This window comes from Conger conger, chromosome 9, assembly GCF_963514075.1.
Source record: "Conger conger chromosome 9, fConCon1.1, whole genome shotgun sequence".
Lineage (NCBI taxonomy): Eukaryota > Metazoa > Chordata > Actinopteri > Anguilliformes > Congridae > Conger > Conger conger.
In genome coordinates, this window is record NC_083768.1 from 38,713,079 (window position 1) to 38,733,391 (window position 20,313).

Genomic DNA, 20,313 nt, shown 5'->3' on the forward strand with positions numbered 1-20,313 from the left:
TTACACAGTGCGCAGTGAAGACAGCATTCACTGTTCTAAGGCTCAGCCCCGCACCTGGAGGACCCATGAGCCAGCAGGGCCACACAGTCCCAGGCCTGAAGGGCCACTGTGTCTGCAGGGTCACACAGTCCCAGGCCTGGAGGGCCATTGTGTCTGCAGGGCCACACAGTCCCAGGCCTGAAGGGTCACTGTGTCTGCAGGGCCACACAGTCCCAGGCCTGGAGGGCCACTGTGTCTGCAGGGCCCATTCCTGGCCCTGGGTGGCCGTCGAGCCCGCAGGCTTTCATTTTAGCCAGACATTTAAACAGCTTCAATTCAAACCATTTCAATAATTGTCTTGATATAACAGTTGGTCTATAAACCAGCAGGAATGGGTTATATGTTTCCTAGACAGGGGGTGAGTAGCCCTGGTATGAATGAGCAATGGTGTTCTGTGGAAACAGAAAAATAAGCGAAAATGGCTCTAGCGTAAATATTCATTACTCTGAAGAGAATAAAGCAGTAAAGAGAAATTATGGGATATAAATGCACATTAATCCCACAGCCTACGTACAGAGAAACACTGATGAAAGAACACAACACACAGCAGTACTGCACCTCCGTGTGCCTTTAACAGGAGTGCTTTTTCAATCCCACAAATCACAGCACTTCCAATGATCTCTGAATTTGAGACGTCGGACCGTGAAGACGCACTTGAGGGGCTCATAGTGCTTAGACTGAGGTTCCCGACAAGAGCATCACGCTTCTGAAGTGCTTTTTAAAGCTGGGGAGCGTGGAAGCGTGCGTGGGCTCACAGCGTGCGAGGGCTCACAGCGTGCGTGGGCTATCTGCGTGCGTGGGCTATCTGCGTGCGTGGGCTATCTGCGTGCGTGGGCTATCTGCGTGCGTGGGCTCACAGCGAGTGTGGGCTATCTGCGTGCGTGGGCTATCTGCGTGCGTGGGCTATCTGCGTGCGAGGGCTCACAGCGTGCGAGGGCTCACAGCGAGCGTGGGCTATCTGCGTGTGTGGGCTATCTGCGTGCGTGGGCTATCTGCGTGCGGCTATCTGCACTGTTTTCAGCCGTAGACCTTCTGGCGAGCTGGTGTGTGGGAACAACAGACCTGATGCACAGCTGCACAGGCACACTGCATACTCCCAGTCAGCCAGACCATGACACAAGGACAACCCCTTAGCTTGCACCTCAAAAATGTGTGCGTTCCATTTCCTGCCGGGGTGCTGTTGTTATACCCATGAACAAGATACTAAACCAGAATTGCTTCAATAAAAAAATATCCAGCTCTGTACAAGTTGCCAGTGATATTGTCCAGCTGTGTCAGCAAGAGAACTTAAATCATGAAGAATCCACCATGGAATTATATACATGTTGAAACTATGAAAGACTTACCACTTTCTCAATTTAATCAAAAAGATTTTTTTTCCATATTTAAACTCATGCCATAAATTGTGTAACTGTCCGTGTAGTTTTTACATTTACCGTGATTAACAGCATTTCAAATTACAGTTAAAAAAATGTAACCAAGTAACATGAGTCTAATACGGCTAATTTTCAGTAGCTATTATCTATCTACATTATATTAAAATGTTTTGAAATTGAATGGGTAGGATAGTACTCTCAAGTACATTACATTACAGTGCAGCACTGTGCTCACTAGCACACAAATACTATTCTGTGGTAAAATCAGAAATGTCTCCCCTCAACCATGACTCCACACTGCTGCCAATACTCACGACTGAGTGCAATACACAGGTTCTGCCTAGTGCCGGTTTCCTGGGAGACAGGCAGAGGAGGTGGAGCTTTGAGGTCAAAGCACCTCAGAGATGCAGATGAGGAGCCCTTCCCTGCCAGTTCACTGCTCTTCCTCAGCCCGGCGGGCAACATGGCCAGCCTCCGCACCACACGCACAGCTGGGCTCTTACCGGGGTCATTCCGGTTTAATGTCCAGCTCAACAGCACAACAGGGACGCCCATGTGGCTCTGTCAGTAATAAGCTGCTCCTAAGTCCCAGGTTCCAGCCCCGGCCTCAGCCATTTCATTAGTCAACCATGACTGAGAGGAATGGAACACAATTGGTCCCATTTGCCATTGGGTGGGGTTAAGCAGGTGTGTGTTCTTCCTATCAATGCACCAGTCACTAACAGACCTCCATCCTTTTAAGATGAAAGATCACACATATATGATTTGAATGCTCTGAAGTGAACATCCTGTTAGTGATGTGACACTCAATACTGGTAACTGATAATAAATAGAGCTCTAGAACACATTTGAAAAAAACCAGAGAGCTCATTATCATCAGTGAGGAGTACACCTCTACACCAGCTGGGCCAGGTGCAGTACTGTGTGCACAGGATGGTGAGAAAGCCAATGGCTCTCAGGCTAGTGCACTGAAAGACTGTGAATGATTCAGCTACAGCGCATTCAGTCTGCAGGTGCGGGAGGTGGTGTAACACCAGAGGCACACCTGCCGATTCCAAATTAGGGATGAACCCAACAGCGAGGTATGCACTGTGCCCTGCCTGGTAATGTGGGCCTGCTCACACACTCTGTTTCATGATTCCAGCCCTCGCACACTCAATACCAGCTGAACCTCCCTTCCTGGATTTAATTTGTTTTCAACACGAATATCAACACCTTCCGTCCTTAGAGACCATACGGGGGTTTTCCATCCAAGGTTACCCTGCAGAGTGTCAGTTCCAGCAATACATTTTACCAGAGTATCTGCTGTGACGAGATGGCTGATTGCATACGCCGTGCTGTGTCCCTGAGGGAACGTGTTCCTCCTGGTTTTACTGCCTAATGCACGGACCGGCTCCTCCGTGCACTTTTACGACCCAGATTCCGCCACAGCTGCATTAACGAGGTAGCCAACATAAAACCACCACACATCTGTACCCGGCGCAGAGATCGGAGCCAGATGTTTTTCTCGGCATTCTTTAGCCATTGCATTACCACAGACCTCGAACAGACCGGTAGTGCAGAGGGCAGCATTACGGGGCTGTCACTTTATTCTCCTAATGCAAAGTTTGAAACACTGCTGAGCGTGTACTCCAGCTCTAGAGTATATTACAATTTTGCAATATCGTTTTCATCACAGCTTCAGACAAAGTCGTAAGTGTAGCTGAAGCAGTGATGCAAGCCTTCCTGTCCGCTCTTCACTGTAAGTGGAGCCGGCTTGATTGCTGCTTGGCAGCAGTCACACCTGCACCCCTGGTTAGTCATCACAGCATCGGCGTGAATCACACACACGTACACCATTTAAATGCATCCTTCAGATAATATAAAGCATGACTAACATATTGCAGACCAAAGTAAAAGAAACTGCTACAATTTGCTGTGCTATGCGATGTGTTATATATGACACATTAACTTTTACCAAAAAAAACCCCCACAAAACTCAGTATCTCCTTTTTTTTTAAATACTGATGTACCATAAACGTTCCTACAGTTTTCCATTCAATATTTTCTCTCACATTGTAAGGTCCATAAGTACATTAGTAAACCAACAAGAAAAGTGATCTGTGAACATACCGTTTATGATAAAAACCCAAATGAGCTATTCAAAGGCACCACACAAAACAAAAATTATAATATCAAACAAACATTTTACTCACTTAAATGATTAATTACTGTTATTCAGGCCATGGTTCAAATAAATTTTAGCTTGCAGTGTTCATTCAATTACAGTTTGACTGAAAAATTGCTGCTACTGAATATTTTTTAGTTGTTTATTTATTTAAAGACCCACAACACATTTAAGGTTTGCCCTGTGATGTGCCTTCAAAGTCCTTCACCCGTATACAAGAGTAATGCCGGTATGAAACTGCCGGTATTAAAGCCAGGAGTTGAACTTCAGACCTCTGACTTCATTATCCACCCCAACAACTACAGATAGGAGTTGCAGAAAACATTACTGCTTGTTGGCACTCATTAAGTCTGCAGTATACAAACTGCTGAGACTTGCTCTGAGGAGTAAACATGGGGCATGAGAATGATTTAACTTGTAATGCCAGGGGTGTAAATGATCCCTGTTGATACTGCAGCTCATCTGTGCACCATTCTGCTGCTCTCGTTTGCAGAGCAATCAGAATGCAAGTCTGCCCTCATGATAGGTCTGCCTTTTCCTCCCATTTGGGAGACGAAGTGTTGAATGCGGCTTTGCCAGCACACATGGCCACACTATGATATCAAAGCGTGGGTAGATGAATGAGTATGTCCTCTTCATAGGAATTCCACAATACGCTTGTCTCACTACAATACTCCACAATTATGTCGAGCTCCAGTGCTATAAACCGCCCTGGGTTGAATATATTAATTGAGGGGAGAGATTCTTTATTTTCCTGGGTGCTGCATGCCTCAGGAAAGTACACAATTATAGTTCAAGAGGTAAATTAAATTATAGTTCAGAGTTCAAGGCTCAACGAGATCACATCCTGACATATGGCCGTTAACACATTTTTACACTCAGCCTGTGTGTAATGCTCTGATGGACATGACATAGGTCAAATTTCTAGAATAATCAATGGTACAAAAGAAGCCCTGGGAAGTGGATAAGATTTGCTTTACTTATGGATTTGCTTTGAGATCATACACAACCTTTACATATTTTCTATGACACCATATGACCAAAAACTGCTTACATTATTGTTCTATTCTGGTATTGTTGTCCCTTTTGAAATGATCCATCCATATTTGCATGTATGTACACTGGTTTATTTTCTGTGCACATTTTATACAGTACTGTCCTTCTATATTTGAATCTTCTGTTCACTTTCTGTACACCATGTCCACATAACTGTCCTTGTTTCTGAACCCAAACTAACAAATCACTATCTGCACAGCACATTTCAGAGAAAAGTTGCAATGCAATGTGCTACAAGCACAATAAACATAATGACAGAAATCACACCAGTAAAACAAAAGGGCATTATAAAAATAAACTACTTACTACTACTACTACTATTCTTATTATTATTATTATTATTATTATTATTATTATTATTATTATTATTATTATTATTATTCAAGGATTTGAAAAGCTTGTTGGTTCAGATTCCCAACAGAGCTTTGTTACTGGTACTATGGAGCGAGACACTTCCCCAGAACTGCACCAGTATATATATAGCCCTCTGAAGCAATAAAGGGGTGAGCAAGGGTAAACCTCTCCAGATAAGACTCTGATGATCATATGATAAAAGTTTTAGGAAGCAGACTTGATATTCCCTAAAGCAAGGGCAAGAACATAAATTCAGTCACTGAATTTAGTGCAAGAGAAAAGAGATACAGAGTATGATGGACCATGGAGGAGGGATGGCACTGTGTATGCAGCAGTGTAGCATCAACTGCATACATCACCGTACACAGCAGTTATGTCTTTCAACATTTGTGTCGGCCTTTCAACATTTGGGGCGGCATGTAGCATAGTGGTTAAGGTAAATGACTGGGGCACACAAGGTCAGTGGTTCTAATCCCGGTGTAGCCACAATAAGATCCGCACAGCCGTTGGGCCCTTGAGCAAGGCCCTTAAACCTGCATTGCTCAACGGGAGGATTGTCTCCTGCTTAGTCTAACTGTACGTCGCTCTGGATGAGAGCGTCTGCCAAATGCCAATAATGTAATGTAATGTGTCCAATAGCTAATGCAGCCCATTGTGGAGATAGTTCTCTTCCCCAGAACCTACTTTGGGTTTACAAAGGACAACTCAACCCCTGAGGAGCACAGAGGGCCCATTCTGAGCTGACCAATGTGTCTCTGCTTTTAATTTGACTATCATTTAAAGCTAACAACACTAAACTGCAAGTATCTTTGATGGTTTCAGTTTAATTCCAGGTCAGTCATTTATCAAAAAAACATATTGTGGATTTGGTTTCCAGGAGTAAAATTAACTACATAACCTATGTTTGTTAAACTATGCATGTGTACACGTGTGTAAATGCCATGTTCTCTGTCTGTACATGTGTGCACGTGTGTGCCTGTGTGTGTGTGTGTGTGTGTGTGTGTGTTTGGATGTGGGGGGCAGAAACATTTTAGTGTCCTGGTTTTAATGACGTTTACAGCCACAACAGGAAGAGCAGGATTTCCAGATGAATCTCTTAGATCTGGCTTTGAGAGACACACACTGACACTGAGCACGAACACTCTCAAATACAGCAGCTTTTGAAGTCAAACATCATCACATCTATCAGTAGCCAGGGGGCACAGAGCAAAAACAGAGCTGTGTAAAAACGCTAAGCAAACTCCCCTCTCCACATTTGTACAACCTTTGCTTTCATGACATGTTTGTTTTAGGCAACATAAAACGGAAAGCATACACACATAGCACACTTTAAAATATCTCTGTGGCCATTTGTTTGAGGCTGAACAAGTTAAACAGCAGGCTGCAGCATGAATATGAATTTGCCATTTGCAGAATCATAGAAATTTGGTTACATTCAAAATGTCTAAACTACTGCTCGGAAAAAGCTGTTTGAAGTATGGATGCAATGATGCTGAAATGTCTGTATGTTAAGCTGCGCTACAGATCTGAGCAGTGAGTAGTCTTCAGCAACAAACTTTACACTTGATAACCAGTTTTCAATCGAATTGATGAGAACAGTTACATTTTTTGTAACTTATCCGCACTGCAAGTGCCATTATTTTTGTTACTTATTTTAGATTTTTCTTTTTTATTGAATTCTTTGATTCATTTTGTCTGCTATACAATTTAAATGTAACATTTTTTCTTCATAAGTTGATGCCTGGGCTCATCTGAACTCACTGAGCACTTTATTAGGAACTCCTGTGCACCTACTTATTCATGTGATTATCTAATCAGCCAATTGTGTGGCAGCAGTGAAATGCATAAAATCATGCAGATACGGGAGCTTCACATAATGTTCACATCAACCTCAGAATGGGGAAAAAATGTGATCTCAGTGATTTTGACCATGGTATGATTGTTGGTGCCAGACGGACTGGTTTGACTATTTCTGTAACTGCTGATATCCTGGGATTTTTACACACAACAGTTCCTACAGTTCACTGGTGTGAAAAATATCCAGTGAGTGGCAGTTCTGCAGACGGAAACTCGTTGTTGATGAGAGAGGTCAGAGGCCAAGGGCCAGACTGGTCAAAGCTGACAGGAAGGTAGCAGTAATGCAAATAACCACACATTACAAAAATGGTATGCAGAAGAGCATCACTGAACAAACCTCTAAGTGGATAGGCTCCAGCAGCAGAAGGCTTAATAAGTCTAAAAACTAAGTCTAATAAATACCGAATAAAGTGCTCTCTGAGAGTATGTCTTCCATGAATGTGGAAACTTGGTTGCAGATTGCAAGTGTTATAATGCAAAACGGTACCCAGTATACTGGCCAGTATATCAGTCCAAGACTTTCCATCATCGTTCTCTGTTCATTTCCACATGACATGTGAACTGAGCTGTAGGAAAGCAAAATTGGAAAAACAGGATATTTTCCAGTAACATATTAGGTGCAGGCAATACCTCTTGCAGAAAAATTGTTTACAGCGATTACAAGGAAATTAAATTGGAAAAAAGCACTCAATATCCTTCTTAATATCCTTCAATATCTTTCCATTTTACCTGCTTCTCTGCTTAGATGTGCTCAGAATCACTGTGATGATACACAATACAATACACCAACAATAAACATGATCACTGATACATTATCTTTCACTGAATTTATACACCAAGTGGAATCATCCATATACTCTATTAGAATTGGCTATGAAATGCAAGTGTTTACTTTATTCTTCATAAGGTACTTTGCATGATTGGAAGCTTCCAAAATTTGTGATTACACCGAACAATTACTTTTTCAAATAAACAATTACTTTTTCAAAGTCAAAGTTAAGGACAAAGTTGGTTGTCTACACTGGCCCATTTTTTAATTATGTGCTTAGAGACGTGTACCCAAGGTGAATTACACAGCTTTCAGCTTTAATCTGCATCCATTTGTACAGCAACATATTTACACTGAAACAACTCAAGTTCAGAACCTTGCAGAAGTGGAGGGGAACTAATGATTTTGAACCTAAAACCCCCCGGTGTTACATGACCTCAAAAAACCATACCACATCGCCCCATAAAATGTTAGTGGACCTATGGTAAGAAAAGCTGGATTCTATACAATCTTCAGAATGATACAGGGTGAGTCATCATATCCATCCTTTCTACAATCTTGTCTTTTTCATTAATAAAATATACACCTTTGCAAAGATGAAAGACTACTTTTGTTCAATGCCTTTGCTGATTTCTGACACGAGATCAAACATTTCTGTGTGGTTCAATTACTCAGAGGGCTTCAGATCACTCAAGTAGGTGTGTAAATCACTTGTTCTTTATGGATATACACAGAGAAACAATGGCTTTGATAAAAAAGAATTAATCTTCTGAGTTGACATCTGTACTCCTGTCCACAGAAGACTGATGGCCCAGTCGCATATTGGTTGAGTTGCTTAATTGCATCATTTAAGAATGAGCTATAAATAATCCGAAAAACAAATAACCTCAGTTATTAATCAGATTTATACAGGAAACAAAGGCTTATGTTCTGGATTAAACGCACCCTGAGAAATCTATTCTGGCAGGAAGATTAGTTAATAAGTAGTGTCGGCAAAGCAACAGCCAAAGTTAAACTCCAAAATCTACAAGTGGCAATTGTATTTTATCTTGTCACAATTTGCCCTTAGTTAAGGCAGAGGCTCGAGTACGATTGCGGACAAAGGCTCGAAAAAGAAGACCATCGACGGAGCAAAATGTAGGCCAAGCATTTCACGGCCGGGGCCAACGATGCAAGGAATTAATCTTGGAGCAATTCGGGACCTTAGGGCTGCAAGACTAGCTGCTTACTGTCTTATACTGCAGAATTTTATAATGTGGAATGGCTTGCCGGGCTTGTTAATGACTTGATGAAACGCAGGGCACGTGCTAAGCCACAGTCCAGGAATGATGCTGGGACTGCATATCTGAAGATAAAGGCACGGCGCGGGTTCAGATAATGATGGCAGCCTCGCTCTCTTATCTCGCAGTTTCACTCCCAGTCGAAGCCTGCACCTCGGCTGGTTCTTTCTCCGGGTCGGAGGAAGGCGGTTAATAACATTAATGATCATAAAACAGACGAAGCGTGGTCTTTATACGACTGCCCTGATTAACCGAGCCCACCGAGGAAAGGGGAAATTGGACAGAGGGATTAGGCATGGGCATGCTGGGTGGTACAGAGATGACCACGCTGTGTTTGGTCAGAGGGAGGAGAGGGCATGTCTGGGCGACTACAGCCCCCCGAGGAAAGGGGGGTGACAGCTCAATTGACTCTTGGAACCTCAGGAAAAAGAGAAGAGCTGAAAGAGTGCGGAAATGGCGGCTGATGACAGTGTCACCAGGGCAGCGCTGCATGGCGTTCTGATGAAGGCTTTTCTTCAGAGTGCAGGCTTGTTAGCAGACTGTGGGAACAGAGAACCTCTACCAGTCTGTACGCTCCACCTGCCAGGGGTCACTGGGGGCCCGGGGAAGATTAAGGGACTCTAAAACCTGCCGTAAAGGCTTGAATTTTATAAGGGTTTTTATTGCATGGTTTTATGCCAAGAAAGAACAATCTCTAGGAAAATGTGATTGAAACATTTAATTTAAAAAACATAAAAATGTGTCACTTTTAGGAAATTTTTACAATTTATTTTCATTTCCTTATTTTAACTATCCATTTTTATGCAGCTTTTAATCTCTGTCAATGAAAGTATGCAGACTATGGACATATTTTTTAGAGCTACTTATACTATAAACTGTAATGTCACTAATAATCTAGAACAGAAGATGTGGAAAGAGACGTGTTATATGCATATGCAGCTTCATGATATGCATGCATGCACTGCATTCCATCATTCAGAATTAGTGTACATGAATCTCTTTTGAATACAAACAATTCTATGTGGAATAGTAATGACAATATAATATGCATTAGACCTGTCCATCAAAAAGTGCAGGTCACCCAATCTTTATCATTTCAAGTCATCTTTCACACTGAAAAATGCTGCACACTGCCAAAAAGGTAAATGCAATGAAGGCAATGGTACTCAGAAGGCAGTAAATCTAACAGGCTTCGATGAGGGAACTCTTGCTAATCCCTGCACACACCACTTGCATGCATAATTTCATTATTCACATATAGCATGCATAATGCACAAGTACAACCTTTTAACTGGGTATGGGCATAAAGAATTGGACACGCATCCAACATCAAATTTCTTAATGTGATATTTTTATGTGCAGAAAAAAATGTGTTTATGGATTTTGCTGACAGTACGAGCCTTGAAAAACGACAACAAAGGCGGAAGACAGGTTTGTGTTTTACACAAATTAGCCAAATTGAGAGCGAACCAAACACTAATTTCTTCCTGACTCAAAGTTAAGGACAAAGTGTTGACTGAACCCAGGCTTGAAAATGGGAGCAAACAGATTGATTTTTGACTAATTGGCTCTGACAAGGATTTTTTAAAAAAACTACCAGAAGAACTCCACGGATGAGGAGACAAGCTCGGAGCTGGGACATTATGAAAGCTCTCCAGGTGATTAACCCCAGACTGGATTTCTTGCGAGCGCGCGGTTGTGGCAGACAATCCGGGGCTTGTTCTGAGGAGAAGACAAGCTCTCATTAACGGGGAAGGAAGAGATGACCTCCTCTCCCAGCCACGGGACACGCTGTCCGCACTGCTAATGAGGACCGCTGTCTTTCAACTAGACAAACACAACAGAGCAAATACTGCTACACCCGCTATCAACTGCCATCTCCTGCAGGAGCCACCGTAAACACACTCATTACAGGCAGCAGTGTCTGGGAAAAGCACCATTTAGGAAACACCAATGGGTGAGCTGTGTATTGTTGTGGAGGTGCGCACAACAGCACTGGCTAAGTGAGCATTGTGTTTTCCCTTGGGATCCCTGCAGTCTTTTCTGTTTGTTTCCACAGTAGCCTGTGGCTCTGTATCAGATGGCCAACATCACACAACTGCAAGGTGCATACACCAGGAGAAGTTCTCCTTGGTTCTCTTTGGATTTGTGTGCCCGGGTTAAAATGTTTCCACAAGTATGTTCAACAGGTGCAATTGCAATGCTGCTTAAGCTTAAGGTCACACTTGCCAACTTGTTGTCACAAAAGTGTCACAAAACCTGCTGCTGTAGCCTATCCACTTTGAGGTCTGAGATACTCAAGCCACCCTTTCTGGCACCAGCAATCATTACACCGTCAAAGTCACTTAGATCACATTTTTTCCCCGTTCTGATGGTTCATGTGAACATTAACTGAAGCTCCTGACCCGTATCTGCACGACTGCATGCATTGCACTGCTGCCACATGATTCGTTGATTAGATAATCCCATGAATAAGTAGGTGTACAGGTGTTCCTAATAAAGTGCTCAGCGTGTGTATATGTAGATCTGTAGTATATATATATATATATATATATATATATATATATATATATATATATATACATATTATATATATGTGTATCGTACTGTGCAAAAGTCTTAGGCACCTGTATAACATTCTGCACAGATAAGACAGCAAAAATAATTCAATGAAAGGTCCTAAATAAACGTACTATACATTTTACATTACATTTGAATCATTTGGCAGAATAGTTGAAAACTGAATCAAATCAATATTTTTTGTGACCACCCTTCGCCGTTAGAACTGCATCACTTCTGTGAGATAGCCAACGATGTCCTGCAGTCCTGCAATCGGCAGGGAGGTTGTTCCAAGCATGTTTGAGAACTTGCCACAGTTCTTCTGCAGACTTTGGTTGGCTCCTTGCTTCTGATCTCAGACAGCCTTGATCAAGTTTTTATGTAAAAAGTAGTAATTGCTTACAGTGATATGTTAAATACAAAAATGTCTCTGTAAAATTAAATCTTTTGGAAAATTAATATTTGGAAATCTCAAATGTGTTCTTTTATACTAACACACAGAAGACAATTTACATAAAAGACTTCTGCACAGTACTGTATATATATATATATATATATATATATATATATATATATATATATATATATATACACACACAATAAATCTATATTAACAAGAAAATACATAGCCTATGCCTGTATATTGTTGTTTGAGTTGTTGGTGTAAATCCAATAATCCAAGATAATTCCACAAGAAAGAAATAGGCTGGATACAGTACAACAATGAATATGAAATATGGTTGTATACTGTAAATATTGCTGACTATATAAATATGCACATTTATTTGAAATAAAAGACTATATGCATGAAACTGGTTTACGAATGTGGCTCTTTGACTTGTTAGAAGCAATATTTATTCACAGTATTTATAAATAACCAGCCCAAATAATTGCAGGCAGAGATAAAGTAGACTGTGATAGATCAGCACCATCGTGCCTAATTGCGCACACCAGAGCCCACAGAGAACAGAAACTGACAAATTGTTTGGTGGGCAGGGGTTTATTTGGAATAAAACAGGCATATAATATACCAGTAAGAAGGTAGGCTATAAGCAGAATCATACTGTCAAATAGGTCTACCTGGTCAAAATGTCATGGCTGATGACCTGCAGCCATCTTCAGATAACCCCGAGACAAACGCTGCCGCTTACTTTCGTCAAATTAACGTGCCATTGCCATGACGCTTCCAGGACATGCTAACGTCACTTTGAGTGACAATGAAACACTCTTATCAATTATTAGCTGTTATATTTTTAGTTCTCACAATTGTGTGTCTCATTATTAGTAGAGTTGTGGCTGCTAAGATGCTTTTATTGCAATTTATTTTATTGCTTTTGTTTGGCTATATTTATTGTTGTTCCTACATAAGTGTATATTATTTAGCATTGTGTTGTATAAAAACAGTTTGTCAGATTAATCTACAAGGTCCAAGTCCAAGTGTTGTATTCTAAGTACTTCCCTCTCGGGTCTTTCAGCACACTTGTCCCTGGTTATGGGCATGCTTTTTGTTGTACCTCGCTCTGGAGAAGAGCATCTGCTAAATGACATAAATGTAATGTAACATCGACATTAATTCCAGCCCAATTGCAACCTTAATCTGTGATATGAAGTCTTCCAAAGAAGGACACTGACATGCATCCTTCACCAAAGAAAGCACTTGAGAACATGCTTCCTTGGCATTTACCATTTACAATTTCAATCAGAGTTCACTCTGTCCGGGTTGAGCTAACACTCAAGATGTTGCTGTGAAGGTAGGATCCACAGTTCCAAACTTTTGCACAAACCCTATGAATGTGGATGCAAAATACATATTGAGGGAATAATTGAGAGTAGCACGATATGCTAAAGAGTTTAGAATTTTGCATCTGTTCCTCAATGAATGGACAGTGATACAAGTGCTGTATTTTTCACCGATAAAAATAATATGCACAGAAAGCAATGATTTGATCATGGCTTAACAGAGTTTGCTAGACAATTAGCTACTTGAGTGCAAATGTCTGTTTCCTTATTAGTAAGTCAAATTTAAAGACAAATGGAGCCTGAGTTCAGACTGTACACTTTGATCCCATCTCAGGGACACGTTTATATTAGGATGGCAGTGATTTCTTCTTATTAAGTATATTTAGGTGCTGGAGGTGCTTATTTTGCATAATGATATACTGCAAGGTGAACACAAACACCCTCGCTGTCAGCACACTGGCCTCGTGCGACATTAGGTCGCACACAATATAATCATGGGAAGGTCATTCTCAGAGCAGACCACAGCAGTGATGGAGTGATGTGTCTATGGAACAAAGGCCATCCAGAGCTAACCCACTTAACCACTGGGGCTTTGATAGTGTCTATCACCTGAAAACATACAACCTCACACCCTATTAACATAATTTGGTCGTACAAGACACCCTTATGTAAATGGCATGGCTTATTATCTTACACAGTTCACATGCTGTCAGTTTACACAGTTGGCTGATTGCAGGGGGTTTAATTCCCGGCTCGAGGGAATGCAACAGTGCCCCCATGTAAAATTCATACCGGTGCCTTTTGCTTCTCAGCCCAGCTCATCCAGGACACAGCGCATTTTTCTTCCATAAGTGAACAACAACAAGCGCTCCTCCCTTTGTGGGCTTAATTTGTCTTCTACATGAATGCCCACCTCCTCCTCTCTTCAGGGACCGTGCGGTGCTCTGCTGTTCAAGGTTATTCTGCTCGGCGTTAAGTTGCGGCGGTAATGTACATTGCACCAGGGTATTGCTCCGGCGAGTTGACTGATTACACGCGCCGCGTTGGGAAAACACGGAGCGTGCGCCTGAGGGAGAGTGCTCCCCTCCGGTTTATTGCTTAATCCCTGGAATGGCGTGTCTTCTCACTAAGGTCCCTTCTTACTTCCTGACAGCTGGAGAGACAAAGGGAGTGAACGAGAAAGCTGGCCTTTGTGAAGGCCCGCGACTCTTCACAGATAACAAGTGCTCCCTCTACTCGCCGCCACTCACTCGACCGCGACGCCATCTGCAAACGCAGGCGGGCCCATTGGCACAGGCACAATGGCTGGATTCTCAGTCCGGCCACTTCAGGAAAATCGATGCAACTCTAAGGCATTAAATAAGTAAATCAACTCGCACGTCTCATAAAATCAGATCGTCCATCATTTTCAACAAAGGTTGTAAGCTGTTTATTTATTTATTTTTACAACTGGATTGTGGCCCCGGATCAGGCTTGTTTTATCAGTCAGGAATCCAGCAAGACACAGGCTAAATAACTGTTCTCCAACATAACTCCTGGTTTTGGAAAACTCCAGTCAGATCCAGAAAACTTGAAAGCATGAAATCAGCAGTACCTATGACGGTTTTATGTCTCATTCTATCCTTTCAGATACAGCATAAAATAACCATAGTTCCTTTTGAAGGCTAAAACGGCACTGAGATTTGCCTCAACATTTTTAGCAGAATTTTCAATCAATCCTAATTTTTAATCCACAACTTTTCATTAATTACACTGACAGCCAACCCTATGGCTCTGTTTTTAAGAAATAAAAGGGTATTAAAGAAATCATTACTCAAGGCTAATAGACAGTTTACTGTGGACAGCTTGAATCAAGGCACAAGAGCAAGTCCCCGAGGGAAGCCTAACCTCACAGATAAACCTCTTTCTCGGATTCATTAAAACCAATTCCACTATGTAGTAAAACAGAAATAAATTGACCAGAAATATATGACCAGAAATATATTCTGCTTGTGCTACATAGAGCCTCTGGTTCTTCATCCCCTCTTATCTGGAGTCTAGACCCCATTTATCACTCTGGAAAAGAACATACAGTTTGTAAGGTTTTAGCCATTTTATACATGAAGGCTAAATAGTCACCTCCAACTGGAACCTCATTATGATCCTGATTCATCAGAAGTAGGTTTCCACTGATTTATATACAAAGCATGACCCTGTAAATTGGGCGATCTTACAGTATGTCATGGTGGATTGTCAATCTGGCAAGTACAGTGAGTTTACAGAAAGAGCCTGACACAAGAAGCCACCTCAGCTGTCTCCTCATATTGGTTATGGCCTCCCCCTGTCCCTGCCAACTCCAGCAGTCACCATCAGGTTACAAATTTGGGTTCCCACTGCCACAGCAAAAGCAACTATAAGCACTATAAAACCCCTTCTGCTGTCACTACTCTAATCAGGTTCTCCATCTGAAACCGTAAAATCTGAGATGCTGGATGTTCTTGCTTTGACAGAGAAGGTGCTGGTGACCTGTGAAGTCATTAAGACCCTCCGGTTTATGGCAGGTTTTTTGTACTGTGCTGTATTGTGAGATTTTGTGTTTTATACTGTTTGTTTGTGTTGCAGAAACCTCTTGGTCAGGGCTCCCCTAAAAAGAAAGATTTCTATCTCAGTGGGATAAATGAAAATAAATAAAGGGGTGTACAATGAGTTAGAGTATGCCATGAGAATTTTATTCAATATTTTAATGGTTGGTAAGGTTTTCTAATCAAATCTAGTCATGGACCCATCCTGGACTGCAAAACTCAACTCTCTGAAGCAGTACCTCGATAATGATTTCTCTTGTACATCCAGGATGGACTCCAAACTGGGGATAGTCGATCAGACTGCACAACACTTTGTCCTTCAACTCTATTTCTAAGTGCAATGATACAATCAGTAGAAATGCTGAGGGAAATTATAAGGAAAAATGTGCTCTGCTGCACAATCATCAATTCAGTGATGGTGGCATCTTAGTGATTTAATGGTACAGTCCCTTTGTCCTTCACTTTCCACTCTCAATTCAATGAAAGTGTCGTGCTATTTCAATGTAAATATCACTTTTTGGCAAGAGCTGAACTTACCAAACTGTAACAAAAAAATCTAACAATGTGTTTTAATGACACTTGTATTGTTATTTGGCCGTGGACTTCTTTCCACAGCAGGCAGCAGGAGAGGAGAGAGAGCCGAGACACAAGCCAGCTGAAAACCTATGTGAGTCGGGTTGTTTTCTTTACATTCGTTTTTTTCATTTATTATTTTAGCCTGGATCCTGTGATGGTGGAGGGTGAAGGCTGAAGACTTTTACTTGTGCTCTCTCTCTCCAGCTATCAATAAAGGCTGGTGAAAACCAACATTTTCCATATCTCCCTGTGTCCAGCTCTTATGACCTCCCAGGCGTGACACACCCTTAATATCAGTAACCTCATTTAAAAATGGAGAAATACTAAACCGAGTTATTATGCTCTTCTGAACAATCACAGTTTTGACACATGTACACTTCATTAGTGTTATTTACATATATAATTACAGATATTTATCACAATTCTATACGGTTGCTTGTGTGGTTACAGTTAATGGAATTCATAACCTCTATGCAATGTGATCACAAAATAAAAATGGAAAGGTAAACTTATTACCTGGGGTGAAATTGTATCTTGCGGAAAATCCTATGGCCTCAAGTTCACCGTCCGCAACAAATTTTATCCACAGGTACCGACCACTGGACCTGACGTACAAAGGGCTTTCCTGGCCACAGTAGCGTCCTATTATCGGAGAGAAGCCAAAAGGACCATCCCGAACTTCTATGTGGTCAAATTTACATTCCCATGAAGGCTCTATTGAGTACTTCTCATCAAAGAAGAGGTCAATGCACTGTTTGGGTGCAGCTGAAACAGAGGAGATAGAACAGGTGAGAGAGAAGGTGCTGGAAGATAAGACTCAGGTAAGAAAACTGAACATGATGACCTGGTTTTACTCAACTGAAAGGATTCTACTTGCACAAAAGTAATTGTGAATAACTACATCCATATTGATTTCTCATAAGCATGCATCTCACAGTTTAGCATCCTGCTGCCCAGTCAGGTAGCAAACTGACAGATGGTTTCATCAAAACTTTTCTACACTAGTTTTTTTGGACTAATGGAAGCAGACAAATGTGACGAACGTTATTGAACAGATAGATTGATTGCTCCAAAATAACTAACTATTGTACCTTAAGGGGATATTTAATGTTCATGTTGCTGTTGAGTTAAATTCATACATTTACTAGGAATACTATTTCAGTAAGCACACGTTCACTAGTAGCAACCCAAAGATACCATTGACACCATTCCCCATGCTGAGTCATGTGAAGGCAGTTGACAATGATACTGGAGATCTATATTTCAGTGTGGACATCCAAAAGTTTTCTCTACAAAAATTCTATAGTGATGTGTTAATAACATCTGTGTTTTGTTGAGCATCAAGTCTTTTTACCATAAAAGGACAAATAACATTTGACATTGTCTTATTAAGTGCACAGTTCTCCCTTGTTATCTCCAAACTCTATACACAGCTGTGTTGATTTCTCAAAATGATCATGTACCAACTGTCATAGAATTAATTTTTAGCACAGACGATGCTTCAGATAAACACTAGATTATGCTAATACGTTATCCATTTCATTTTGCAATAAACCATCGGCATGTTATCTATTTAAGAGTAGGCTGCATGCCCTAAGATGTCTTGCAGTACACAATGAGCTTTCCCTTTAGAGTTGGAAACCTTGGAACAATAGTATGAGTAGTATTTTACAGAAAAGGTCTTCCAATCAAGTGTCATTTAAAAAATAAAGTTAATGTTCCATGGAATGCATTTTCCAGTCATGGCGCGGTTTATAGTGTTTATAGAAAAAATTATTTACCTTCAAGAATGTAAATGCACTCTCGCTCTGGGGGGTACTTTTCGGGGTAATTGGGAGAAGTGAAAACCCCTCCTTCCGGTTCTTTTACCCAGGTACCGCACTGACCTGCCGGCTGCACACCGGAGTTGTTTTTCACTGTGAAACACAGAAAATCTCTTGTTGCTCACAGGCAACGACAGCAGAGTTAAAATGGCAGAGGTTACGATCTTATTTTGCGACAGGAAGGCTGCCTCAACCGAATATTAAACCGTGTTATTAATGGCGTATCCCACGTGTGAATGCCTTATTCATCTTCTTAAGCAACAACATCAATCAAAACAACAAGTATGAATTACAGTAGCCGACGTCATGGGTACTTGCAGGATGGTAAATCTGAACAGACGAATGCATTACCTGCTGTCTTTTTCGTTGCCCCGGACAACCCAAGTACGAGGAGACTTGCAATAACTGCGACAAAAGACGAAAGGAAAAGCGCAGTAAATACAACTTAGCACAACGACGATGTCTGCAGAGGAATAATTATTTATACAATAGCCTATCAGTTTCTTTACAAGATAAGCACTTAGGTAATCCTGGCATTTTTGTTGTTGTGGAAATATCTCTTCGTGCGCTTGCATATTCCTAAACCAACCTACATATTTCCAATAGAAACTCGTAAGCACAATTGTACAATTACAGTGTGATTGTTGTCTTCATACTCATCGTATTCCCTAAAACTGAGGAGAATTAAATCACAAACCGGCAACAACTGTGACTGATAGTTTAGATGAATCTGGATAAACTGAAAAACATTTCCCCAGACATTTTCTTTGACATTTTGAATGGTTCTGTTACACCTAAAAGAGATTTATGAAGAAAACGTAGCCTACATTAATCACTAATGCGTATAGTAAAACACATTTACAATAAGTTATTGTATCAAAACGTGGGAATTATAAAGGATGAGACTCCGTTGAGTGAATTATCCAGCAAAAGCCTAACTTTTGTCATTTTAACATAAAGACAATTTGAAGCTACCCTATGGAAATATAAAATGACAACTTTTCCCTCATATAAATTTTAATTATATAAAATGCATTAATTCCCCAGTCTTATAGTAATACGCGAACAAATGGAACATAAAAAACCGCATGTACCATTCTCCCTTGATGATTTGTTCCAACCACAAGGGAAAAGAACACTGGCTTACAGAACAGTCAAAATGCTACACCACCAGCGCTCTTCGTCCATACAGCACTACCCAAGCCTTTAAAGTGAACATGTGTAATTGTTAAATTAACTGAAAAAGGGGGCACTCACCGTGAAGCAACCTGCGCCCATGTACCATGTCTGTTCCTTTGACAAGGGACTTCAATCTCAACTAATTCCATTTAGATAGGCAACACTCCCTGGTGGAAAGGCTTGATATACTGAGAAATTTCAAAACTGGATAAAAGAGATCATTTTAACAGCAACAGATATGTATAATATTATATATAATCCCCCTGGCCAATGGAAAATAAAGAGATGTGTAAAAATGCAGCATTCCAGGGTAAGAAGAGGCAATTAATCACCGGTTTCATATAAAACTGTAACGCGTCTAAACATTCGCCTGATTCCCATCCAAACGTTCCCAAGAGCTGTCGGTGCCTCCGATGCACTGATGGGATTAATAGGTCCGTCATCAGCGTTCTCTAATCGCTCCACCTTTGCAATCTTCTAAGGAAAAGATTTACAAAAGGGGATTTGGTTATCCTTCTTCAATCCCTATGTCAGTAACGATCCCATAGAATCGAGGAAATCCATTACGAACAGGTTTCTTGACCGTCGTATTTACTCACAAGAGGCTCAAGTTCGACGCTCAACTCGAGACGCACATGTTTGCGTTTATTTCGCTCCTTTTCTCTGACGACTAACAGTGAAGCAAAGCATCCTCTCTGACCGGCCAGCGGTTTCCAGGATAAAATGCGAATGCTTCCCTTTATCATTTGGTTGGCCCGCGCATCCTAGTTCTCTGGATGTTGGCCGAAATGGGGATAACCAAGATATGAAACGCGCAGATTCACAAATAAAAAATATGTAGAAAAAATGCAAATCAGTATTTAAACCGCGGCGTCTCATAGAGACAAAAACTATAATATTGTATAAGAGCCGCCCAACACCTCAGATGGGCTGCATTATGAAAATGTAAAGATAAGGTTCTGGAGGAAGAAATTGTC

The 20,313-nt window shown here is 41.2% G+C and overlaps 1 protein-coding gene across 2 annotated transcripts in view; it reads right to left on the reverse strand.

The window, feature by feature from the left end:
• Nucleotides 1–19,857, reverse strand: part of LOC133137154 (neuropilin and tolloid-like protein 1) — a 46,952-nt gene extending 27,095 nt beyond the window's left edge. The window contains exons 1-4 of one of the 2 annotated variants that reach the window (XM_061255232.1): nucleotides 19,415–19,857; nucleotides 18,509–18,562; nucleotides 18,116–18,227; nucleotides 16,851–17,099 (exon numbers count right to left, since the gene is read on the reverse strand). In XM_061255232.1, the coding sequence (XP_061111216.1) occupies nucleotides 16,851–17,099; nucleotides 18,116–18,227; nucleotides 18,509–18,562; nucleotides 19,415–19,435 (436 nt within the window). In that variant the 5' untranslated portion in view covers nucleotides 19,436–19,857. Of the gene's footprint in view, nucleotides 1–16,850; nucleotides 17,100–18,115; nucleotides 18,251–18,508; nucleotides 18,563–19,414 lie in introns of both variants that reach the window. The other variant, XM_061255231.1, reaches the window with a different exon arrangement.
• Nucleotides 19,858–20,313: the final 456 nt, after the last annotated feature.